Consider the following 10,800-nt stretch of genomic DNA (forward strand, 5'->3'; position numbering starts at 1 on the left):
AGACCCTGCTCCCCACCTGGCCTTACCTGCGAGGGCCATGGTCCCCAGACCAGGGCTGCTCCGGCAGCTCCCACCGCCCAGACAGGGCTGAGCCAGAGCACTGACAGAGGCGGGGTGTGAAGGGAGGGACTGGAAGGTGCTAAGGACCCCAGGCCTGCAGGGCCCCTGGGGTCCTCGTCCTGCGGGTGCCGAGATATCAGTCCACCTCCCTCCTTGCCCCACAGGTGAAGGCTCTCGGCTATGACGGGAACAGCCCCGCTTCGGTGCCCTCCTGGCTGGACTCGCTGGGGCTGCAGGACTACGTCCATTCCTTCCTGTCCAGCGGCTACAGCTCCATCGACACTGTGAAGAACCTCTGGGAGCTGGAGCTCGTCAACGTGAGTCCAGCCTCTGCTCAGGCCCGGCCCGGCCCCTCCTGAGGTCGGAGCTTCCCTCAGTCACAGCTGCCCATCGGGGAGGCCGTGGGCCCAGCCGGCACCTGACTTCCCCCCTCCTGTCCCCTCTTCCCCATCCCCGCGCAGGTCCTCAAGGTGCACCTGCTGGGCCATCGCAAGCGCATCATCGCCTCCCTGGCAGACAGGCCATACGAGGAGCCGCCCCAGAAGCCCCCGAGGTTTTCCCAGCTGAGAGTGAGTTGGGGGGTGCGAAATGTTCTTTGTATTTGTGGGGATTAAATAGAATTCGTGAGGAGTCTTCAGAGACAGCGTGAGCTCTGTGGTATAGGGGGAAACAACCCCTCCCTTCTCTTGTTGTCGGGGCCAAGTCTACCCCAGGCCCAGGTCAGGACAGCGGCACAGGAGAGTTTTGTTGGCCGGTTACCTGTAAATGACATGCCCCCATTTACATTGAAAGAAGCTTGAGATGGATGCAGCTTAGGTAGAAAATAAAATGCGAGGAAAGTAGAAAACATACACGGATCCCAGGCTTAGTGCGGGCTGTGTCTGGGTGTTAAACTCAGCTCTGCACCGGGGGCAGAGCTCGTCGGCGGGAGGGCCGGTAGTTTGAGGAGTCCCCCCTTCAGGCAACCCTTGGAACACATGGCGAGGACTCGCTGCCTCTCAGCCCCACCCCAAGTCTTGTGAATCAGAGTTCCTGAGGTGGGGCAGCTAAGAGAGCCTGCATTTTCAAAACCTCACAGGTGCTGTGTTGCGCAAGCTAGGTCATCCCTGCCTGCAAAAACGGGTGAGAGCTCTCAGTTCAGGCAGAGCTGTCCCCTCTACCTGGGATGGCAGCAAGAGCTGCCGCTCCCGCAAGCCCTGGCGTGCACCGGGCTCCTGCCCGCCTCGTCCCATTGAGTTCCCCAGCAGCCGCAGAAAGTGCGCACTGTTTGTCCTTTCCAGAGGGGAGCTGAGGCCCAGCCTTGTTCTGGGAACACACAGCTCACATTCAAGTGTGAAAACTGAGGGGCCTGATCAGTGTTCCCTGTGAGACAGTGGCCTCAGGGTGCCAACTGGCAGGACTAAGCTCTTTCTCAAGAAAACATTTGGATTTGGCCATGCGCAGAGGCCTGCGACAGATTGTGACAGATGATTTTATCTTTGATAAATATAAAAGTGGCTCCCCTGCCCCATAACCATTCCTTTCTCCCTGTGGCTCTAGGCCGGGGCGGAGGGCACTAGTGGAGGGGACGGATACAGGGGACAGCTCCCCCGCAGGATGGGTTCTCAGGGCTCCCTGGGCTCCAGGAGGGGTCTGGCTGCTTCCACTGTCACCAGGCCGGGCCGGCGCCTGCATTCCCACTGGCCTGATGCCTTCGTACTCCCTGCTGCTTCCTGGGACCCGCTGACACCTACAGCCGAGGGACTGGGCTGATGGGTTGCGGGTTCTACCTGGATTTCTCCCCCTACAGTGCCAAGACTTGCTCTCGCAGACATCATCCCCCCTGAGCCAGAACGATTCCTGCACAGGGCGGTCAGCAGACCTGCTGCTGCCTCCTGGGGAGACCGGCAGGAGGCGCCATGACAGCTTTCACGACCCTGCGGTACCCTCTCGAGCAGAGCGCTTCAGGATCCAGGTGGGCAGGAGGGACAGCGGCTGGGGTCCACCTCATTCCTCTGGGCAGGACAGGGCCTCCCAGAGCCATCTGCTGCCCCTGCGCCTGAGTACAGTCGGGCTGGCATGGGGTCGGGAGGCAGATACCAGCCCCCTCTTCTGGTCCCCACCTGTTCCCCAGGCCTCCTGGAGCCTGGATGCACAGCTCACTTCAGCCGTGGGCTTCAGGGTTGTGGGTGGCCTGGACCGCCCTCCCTCAGAAGTTCACAGCCACCGTCTCCTCTCCGACTGGCCTCCCCGCCCAGGCCCGCAGGTCCCTGCTGGTCCCACAGCCCTCGGTTCCCTCCCGCCTCCTTCCCCGGGTGGTTCCCGCCACGTAGACCCGCAGCCTTCTGCCTACCCAGCTGAACTGCAGCCCAGATCAGACCCGTTCATCCTGTTCCGTGTCTGCAGCCCGGGTGGGCGCAGCTGAGCCCCCCGTGCTCCATGGCACCACCTGCAGCCCCTGCCCAGGGCTGGCTCCATCTCGCTTTCCTAGCTCGCCTTCGCAGGGTGTCAGGGACCCCGGATTTACTCAAGACCTGGCTGTCCTGCCTCTAGCCTTGCACAGACCCTGGCCTTGTCCCTTGTCCCCATCTTGGCCTGTCAGACACGGGGTTGGCAGGTGTCCCTCATGCCCCTCAGGGTGAACTTCAGCTTCACTTCTGCTTGTTTCTGTAACTCACACTTCTCACTTCTAGCCTCTGGGGACTTCCTTTACCTTTCCACAAGCACAGCCATGAATTTGAAAAGTTTTTAAAACACATTGTCCAGTAGTTCTGGTTGCTCTGTATTGAGAGGCTCTTTACACGTTGCTGGGAACGGAAGTCCTCAGTGTTTCCCGAATCTTTCCTTCCTCTGCGTTCCTTCTACCAGCCATGAGTAAGGACCCCCAGCACCTCGCCTGGACGGCAGCACCCCCGGCTCCTGCCAGAGGAACCATTTAATAACGCACCCCTAGCCCGGCGCGTCCCTGACTCTCCCACTGTGCGGACTCTCCGAGGCCCTTGAGCGGATGGGCTGCGGGGCCTGGCTCCTGCTGCTGTGTCCTTCTGGTCCCTCCCCGCCTCCTCTGCGCCTCACCGCAGCCCCCACAGAGCCTCCCTGACTGAGCCTGCTCCTGGGTGGGGTCCTGCTTCTCTGCTCCTTCTCTGGTGTCGCAGCGCCTTCCCTCCACTGCAGCGTGTTCGAACTGCGTGTCTGCCCCTGCCCTCCCCACCCGACCATTGAACTCGTTGAGGTCGCTGGCTTCTTCACACTTGGGTGCTAGAACCAGAACGTGAGCCCGTGAGCTCCTCTGGCGCTAGCACACGGTGACCGACTGCGTGTGTTCTGCAGGAAGAGCACCACGAGGCCAAGCTGACCCTTCGGCCCCCCAGCCTGGCTGCACCCTATGCCCCCGTGCAGAGTTGGCAACACCAGCCAGAGAAACTCATCTTTGAGTCCTGCGGTTATGAGGCCAATGTGAGTTGCTCCTGCCCTCCCGGCACAGCCAGCCTCCCTGCTGCCTGCCCTTCCCGCTGGGCCCCTGCAGCCCGGAATCCCAGCAGACTCTCGGACCCTCTGCGATCCCAGGCCCAGGGCTCAGACGCTGTTCTCTACTCTTCAGCCATTCTCAGCAGCGAAGGGGACGGCGGGGGCGGGAGGGGGGCCTCCGGTAGGCTTAGCCAGAGAGGAAGATGGGGGGCCTCTCCAGCTGGGACAGAAGGGAGTATCAGTGGGAGCGGTGACCACCTGATCATGAGACAGTCCCAAATTGGTTGGGTGACCCCTGCACAATAGTGCAGGGCTCCTAAGCCTGACCCCCGCTCGCTCCCACAGTATCTGGGCTCCATGCTGATCAAAGATCTGCGGGGGACAGAATCCACACAAGACGCCTGTGCCAAGATGCGGGTATGCTGGCCGAATGGGGTGGGTAGAGCATGCTTTGGGGGGCTGGCTGGCACAGAAAGCAGCAGATGGAAGCCCCAGCTGCAGCTGGGCCCTGCCACACCACATCCGAATGGGAGGGAGGCCGGGGCTATGGAATCCCAGGAGGCCTCGCCCTGAGAAGGGGCATTCACAGGGCCACCCCTTGTTTCCTGTAGAAGTCGACTGAGCACATGAAGAAGATCCCCACCATCATCCTGTCCATCACATACAAAGGTGTCAAGTTCATCGATGCCTCCAACAAGGTGTGTTTCTCATAAGGACTGTTGACCGGAGAGGGACCCACCTCCCGTCAGAGCCACAGGGCTCCAGGGCGAGCAACCCGGATACCCTTTCTCATTCCTTATCTCCCTAGAGGGTCCCTGGCCCCCTTTTATTACTTCCTGTTTCCACCGCCTCACCCAGGTGCTCCTCTCATCTGTCTGTGTAACCTCATTGCTGGGTGCTGGGTGCTTGCCACTGGCCCCGGCCCCTGCCGAGACAACAGCTGTTACCTTCCTCAGTGGGGGCTCCACTGGCCACCTTGGCTGTTCACAGGCCTTCGTGGTGTGAGTCCCTCAGTGAGCAAAGGACCCCCCTTGCACCGCTGCCTGGGATCCCACCTTCCTGAGACCCTGCCCCCTGCCCACCCCTGGGAGGATGGCGGGAGGGGCTGGAGAGAGCGCGTGGTTGCAAGTGGACATTTCACTGCCTTCGTTGCCATGGTCAAGGGTGGAGACCCCAAAGCTAAATCAGGCAAGGTTAGACGCTGTCCCCACCTCCCCCGAAAGGAAGTGCGGGGTTTGGCTAACGCTGTAGGGGAGACAAAGAAAGGCGGTGATGGTAAAAGGGTGGGTGGTGCCAGAGGCATGCCCGCGCGAGCCGGGGATCCCAGAGCGCTGCTTTCCCCAGCAGAACGTCATCGCTGAGCACGAGATCCGGAACATTTCCTGTGCGGCCCAGGACCCGGAGGACCTCTGTACCTTTGCCTACATCACCAAGGACCTGCAGACCAGCCACCACTATTGCCACGTGTTCAGCACAGTGGATGTGGTGGGTGGGGGCCCAGGGCAGTGGGCGCAGATGCAGTGCGTCCGGCCCCTGGCTGGCGCTTGGCAATCGTGTGGCTTGTGAACGAAGCTGCGCAGCTCCCGGGCCAGCCCCTCACACAGCGATGAGACTGAAGCGGGTGCAGGTGGCGGGTCGGTCAGGGTGCTAGTGACAGGGGGTTCTAGCTTTTATTTATGTATTTATATTTAGAGGTGAGGTCTCGCCATGTCGCCCAGGCTGACCTCGAACTCCTGGGCTCAGGCGCCACCACGCCCGGCTTTCCAGCTTTCAGCTGAGTGCTCCGTAGGTCAGGCAAGGCCTTCGTCTCCCACGGCTTTCTGTTGGTCAACCCGCTGCGCCGGTTCCCCAGACCCTCCCGGAGAGTTTCCCTGAAATGCCCTCTATGTCCCTCTTAGGGGCAGCAGCACCTCCTCGGCAGGAGGTTTTCTGCCCTCAGCTTCCTGCTGAAGCTGGACCCTGGGTGAGCCGGGCTGAGGAGAGCTCGCGCTCACTCAGCTGCCCACGGCGGGTGGGCGAGAGACGAAAGCCCACGGCAGGGATTCCCTCTGCCCTGAGCTAAGGCCCAGCGGTGGCCCTAGGCCATCTCCTCACCCCACAGGGAAGCCAGGGTGTCTAGGTCCCTGCTGCCCTCAGGGAAAACAGCTGTTTCCAGAATCTCTGTGGCTCTTGGAACATAGCTCTGGACATTCCCTGCGCCCCCAGCCCCTACTTGCTCGGGCCAGCGGGGCTCAGCAGCCTGCGCTCTGGCGTCAGATCTTCCTGGCTCTGCCACTCGCTAGCTGTGTGATCTTGAACCGTCACTGCTGCCTGATTCCTCATCTGTACAAGGGGGAATGCGGTATGACCACCCTAGTGGGGCTGTTCTGAAGATTAAATGAGGTGACCCGCAGCTCTCAGAGTTCATGGCGTCCACGTGCTCCACACGGTCAGTCCCGCTGTGACACACGTATGCGCCTGACAGTCACCTGCTAGGTAAAACCACAGGTTTATGGAGAAGTGGGCTGAGGGACACAACACTACAAACTTTGTCAGTGATACAGTAAAAATAAAAGATAGGAACTTAATAGAAGCAGCAGCATCATTTTATTCATCAGTGGTTAAGAAATCCCTAAACACTCCAGCCAGCGTGGCGCGCCGTCTCGAAAAGTCTCGAAAAGCCCCGCACTCGGCGCGCAGACGCGCGCGCCTGCCCTCCCGCGGCCCGCCCCGCACCGGCCTGTGTGTGAGGAGAGGAGAGCAAGGCCCTACAAAGGGAGAGAGGACAGAGGACAGGAGGAGTGACAGCACGTGGACTGACAGGAGGGACAGACGCGCGGCCGGGTGGCGTGGGCGGGTGCGGCCCTGTGCTGCCGGGAGCTGGGCGCCAGGTGTGGGGAGGGTGCCCTGGCAGGGGCTCGGTTCAGCCGGGAGCAGTTCCGCGTCCACCTAGTGTTTCTGTCGGACGAAATCGCGAGTAAGGGGACCGAGTGTGTTACGCTCGAATCGCTCCTCGCTGTACCGATTGCGTTGGAACAGATTTGTGTTTTCAAAACAAGTGTTCTCTTGTTTCCTGTCCGGATGTCGTCTGTGCCAGTGCTCGGTGCGGCGTGAGGACAGGAGAGAAGGGATGAAGCTGTTCCTACACCTGACGTGCTTACGTGCTGGTCTGTTCCTCCCAGAATCTGACGTACGAGATCATCCTGACGCTGGGGCAGGCGTTCGAGGTGGCCTATCAGCTGGCCCTGCAGGCCCAGAAGTCCAGGCCGCTGGGGGCGTCGGCAGTTGAGACGATTGACACAAAAGCTTCCAAACCGGTGCCTAAGCCTCGGGTCGCCACGAGGAAACCCGCAGTACGTGGCCCCAGTCGCTGAGACTCCCCGCCCCCCGGGCCCTGGGATCGCATGGCTTGGGTGGAAGCCTCCAGGACGAGGGTCTCCCCCTTCCCGACAGCCGGCCCCTCCGGGGCAAAGCCTCCTGATCAGCTCCGTTGCTGCCCCGGCCTCCCCCGCGACCGGCGGCAGCTCCTCTGCCGGGCAGGCGGTCGGCTGCCTCCAGAGCTCCTGTCCCCTCCCTTGTCGCGGGGCCGCAGAGAGCGCGCAGGCGGCCCCCAGTGACCGTGTCGTCCTGCGTCTGTGTCTGCTTCGCTTCGCACCGCAGGTGCCGCTGCCCCCTGACAGTCGCTGTTGTCACTGTCACACCTGCACCACCCACCGTCCTTCCTACCTACCGCTGCCGTCCGTTAGTCCTGGAGTCAAGGTCTTTACGCCTCCTGCTGTCTTGTGTGTCAGTCTCCCTGAAGTGACCGTGAGCGTTCTTAGACTCTGGTGGCCTCTCCCCCTGCCTGCGTGACGTTCCCTTCTCCTCTCCTGAGATGCCCTCTGCCCTTCCCTGCGTGTGCTTTAGCCCTCTCTGTTTTTCCGTCGTGTGTCCTTTGTCCAGCGGTGTGGGGTGACTGTTGGGGTCTCGCCTCGGGGTGAGCTCTCTGGCCCCACCAGAGGGACCCGAGGCTTGGAGTTTCTAAGCCTCAAACCCCCTTCCTGCCCACTGTGAACAATTTGGGGCTTAGAGCAGGAGGCTCAGGTAGGGCGAGTTTCCTTTAACTGAGCAGTCCCACGAAATCCCTGGGTGGCCTCCCCAAGAAGCTCCAGGGAGGGTGACACTCCCCACCCCTCAGGGGCCTGCTCTTTGGCTGAGGAGGAACAAGCACATGGGCTCGCCGCTGCCCGGGGGTGGAGGGGCATGCCGGGTCCTGCTTGCCTCCTGGCCCTGGTGCACAGCCCCCCCCCCGACTCTCACTGTTTCCCTGTTTGGCAGCTGGAACCGCCCGATACGGACCAAGATGCCCAATCCCACGCCAGTGTCTCCTGGGTTGTGGACCCAAAGGCAGACTCTAAGCGGAGCCTCAGCACCAAGTATGAGACCACTATCTTCTAAAACAACCCACTCCCTGTCTCCACTAGTCTCACTGTGCCTTTGCCACCCGGTCTCTCTGCTGTCCTCAACTCTCTCCTTCCAGCTGCTGGCGCCAGGGCCCCACCTCCGCTGGGCCCGCTCTGCTCCTGCAGCGGCTCTAGACGCCGCGCTCGTAGCTCTCGTACCTAACTCCACTGAACACTGTGAATGCTCCCCCGTGGGCTGAGGACAGCGTGGGGGGTGAGTTGCCTTTAGGGTGGGCACCAAGAGGGCTAGGGGCTCAGTGGCACCCAGGAAGCCCCTGCGGCAGGCACTGTGAATCCCGGGGGTAGGGAAGTCTTCGGGCAGAGTCCAAACGGCACCACTGATAACTCCCTCTGAGTGGGCCGGGCTCTGCAGCCCCTCAGCCACGGCTGGGTGCCGCTGCCGAGAGCTGACTGTCTGTTCCACCTTCCTGACGCCACCAACCACTGTGACCACCCAGTGCCAGAACCCCCAGCGCTGTGCTCACAGCTGGCCTGCAAGCCCCGCCCCGCCCTCCTCTGCTGCTCCACGGTGCTGGCCTCACTCTCGTGGTCAGGCCTTGTGAGACCCCGAGCTCAGTGACGTGGCTGGACCAGGGACAGACTGCTTTCTGTGAGGGCCCAAGGTCCGCGCCAGGCCCTTGGGCACATGCCGACGCCAAAGTGTGGGGCTCTTGAGCATCTGGACACCCACGGGCTGGCTCCACTCGGCAGCTCTGTCAGTCCCGATGGGCCTGCCTTCATTCCGAGGAATGGGGTGGCGTACATGTGGCTGGTCCCTCGTGTCTCCGCCGTTGGAAGCCCCGGGCCTGGCTCTGGAGTCTGGCTCGCCGAGGAAGGCCTGTGCCCTATGTGCACGACGCACCTTCTTCCCTCAGAACAGAGCTGCCTGAGGACAGGGACCTGCACCCAGCAACCTCCACTGTTCTCCAGGAGCCGGTCCTTCTCCGGGGGAGAGGCCGGCCAGGTCCCGGCCGCAGCTTAGCAGCTGGGAGGGTGGAGTGGAGGCTTCTCCCGCGATCAGCTCAGACGCAGGAGACGGGGAGGAAGCGCTTCCAGGAGGAAGCAGAGCACGTGTAGCGTAGTCCAGTGGGAGAGGCGGAAGTCACGGCGGTTATTCTGGAGCTGAAACCCACGTGGATGAGCCAGGGCGGGGCCTGCCTGCCTGTCCTTGTGCCTTGCTGCGCGGACTCGCTGGGCCAGAGGCGCAGTGGGCGGTGGGCTGCGGGTGCTCAGAGCAGGTTGTGGGTACTCAAGGGAGGCTGTGAGCACCTTCCGCCCTGCTCTGCGCTTCCTTTCAGTTTCCTGCGCTTTATGCAGGCCCTTCGGTTAACCCTTTCCTCCCCGTTGTTTGCTTCTGCCAAGCTGAGCCACTGAGGAACCACTGTGCTGCGGAAACATAGCCGTGGGGAGCACAGCTCCTCCCAACGCCGCGTCTCACCTGCAGCCGAAGACCCAAGGCCCCACCTCTGCCCGTAGGACCTCCTTTCAGCTGCGCGGCCTGGGCCTGCCTCCGCCAGGTCTTGCGGAGTGAGCCTGCCCTGGCTGCAGAGAAGCACGCCAGGCCTCTGGCAGAGGAGACTGGAACTCCGAAGGGTCGAGAAGTGACTTATTCGAACATGTTTTTTTTTTTTAATAGAAAAAAATCTTTTTACAAAATGAACTTTTAACACTTGGCTCAAACCTCTAGGTGAAACTGCCAGTCTTTAGACAAGTGGCCATAGGGTCAGAGGCCAGGGGAACTGAGATTGGTTAAAAGGCCAGTCTGTGCAGCCCCGTCCTCAGGATGGGACCTTGGCGTGGCACAGGAGGACTGAAGAGAAGGCAGTGGCCTGTGGGTAAGTTGAAAGGAGCAGGCTCAGGGGCCAAATGCAGGCGGTTGCTGAGAGTCTGCTCTCCAAGTTCAGCCAGGCTAGTTGCCGTTCTTCGTGAACTGCCCAACTTCCTGTCCCTGTGCAGAGCTGGACAGGCTCCTCAGTTGAGAACACAGCCGTGGGGGCACCTGGGCAAAAGCAAAGGCTTCCAGTCCGTTCCCGGGGTTCCAGATGTGAAGGTCCAGTGGCCAGATGGAGCTGAGGGGCAGTTTCTGGTGCCGGGAGGTCCGGGCCTCTCCTCGGTCTCTCACCTGCTGGCGGCCAGAGCGCTGCCCTGGGCTGGCTGGCCGCAGGCTCTCTGGTGACACACTGCCTGAGCTGCGCCGGAGAGAAAAAGCAGCTTTGTTTTGGGCATTAATGGGTAGTCAGCTAAGACTGCTGCTTGCCAGTCTGTGATTTGTCTAATCAGGTCTGCGTGATTAGGGCTGGTTTTGATTCTCTGAATTACTGGTTTGATTGTTCTATTCTCAGCTGCTAGGCTCATCCCTGGGCAGGTGTGGAAAAGGTAACTTGATTCTACCCCAGTAGGGCCTTCGGGGAGGCTAGCGCCCTGGTGCACCACTGCTTGGAGCTTCCCGCTGGCTTGCTTTGCTTTTAAGAGTAACGGGTTGTGTTCTTCCTCCTGGACCATAGTAGAAAGGAAGGAGCTAATTGCTGCGGTGCTGAGAGGCAAAGCCAGGTCAGCTGCGAGTCTAGTACCTCCCGGGGTAGGGGGCAGAGAGGAGCGCCTCCTCCCACGGGCACCGTAGCGGGCCGCCTGCTTCACTGGCACGGCTCATTCCGGTCTCAGGGTGGGTATTCCAGGCCTCGGCAACACTGCTCTTTCCCAGCAAAGGTTACGAATTCAAATTCTTTGTTGGTGTGTGTCCAGAGAGAGTATCTTGGGCACATTCACAACCCCCACGGTCGGCCACAAAGCAAAAGCTGGGCTGTTTCCTGCAGCTGACTTGGGCTGGGCCCGTGGGTTTCCTGTCTGCGGAGCGCCCAGCACAGCAGGGCCT

General features: G+C 61.3%; 1 protein-coding gene across 1 annotated transcript in view; it reads left to right on the forward strand.

Moving 5' to 3' along the window:
* Positions 1 to 7,923, forward strand: part of ANKS1A (ankyrin repeat and sterile alpha motif domain containing 1A) — a 181,682-nt gene extending 173,759 nt beyond the window's left edge. Inside the window, exons 16-24 of the mRNA XM_012646626.1 lie at positions 225 to 377; positions 522 to 629; positions 1,850 to 2,014; positions 3,370 to 3,495; positions 3,853 to 3,924; positions 4,119 to 4,205; positions 4,855 to 4,992; positions 6,669 to 6,839; positions 7,804 to 7,923. Of these exons, the coding sequence (XP_012502080.1) occupies positions 225 to 377; positions 522 to 629; positions 1,850 to 2,014; positions 3,370 to 3,495; positions 3,853 to 3,924; positions 4,119 to 4,205; positions 4,855 to 4,992; positions 6,669 to 6,839; positions 7,804 to 7,923 (1,140 nt within the window). The remainder of the gene's footprint in view (positions 1 to 224; positions 378 to 521; positions 630 to 1,849; positions 2,015 to 3,369; positions 3,496 to 3,852; positions 3,925 to 4,118; positions 4,206 to 4,854; positions 4,993 to 6,668; positions 6,840 to 7,803) is intronic.
* Positions 7,924 to 10,800: the final 2,877 nt, after the last annotated feature.

This window comes from Propithecus coquereli, unplaced genomic scaffold, assembly GCF_000956105.1.
Source record: "Propithecus coquereli isolate 6110/MARCELLA unplaced genomic scaffold, Pcoq_1.0 Scaffold248, whole genome shotgun sequence".
NCBI classification, from domain to species: Eukaryota; Metazoa; Chordata; class Mammalia; order Primates; family Indriidae; genus Propithecus; species Propithecus coquereli.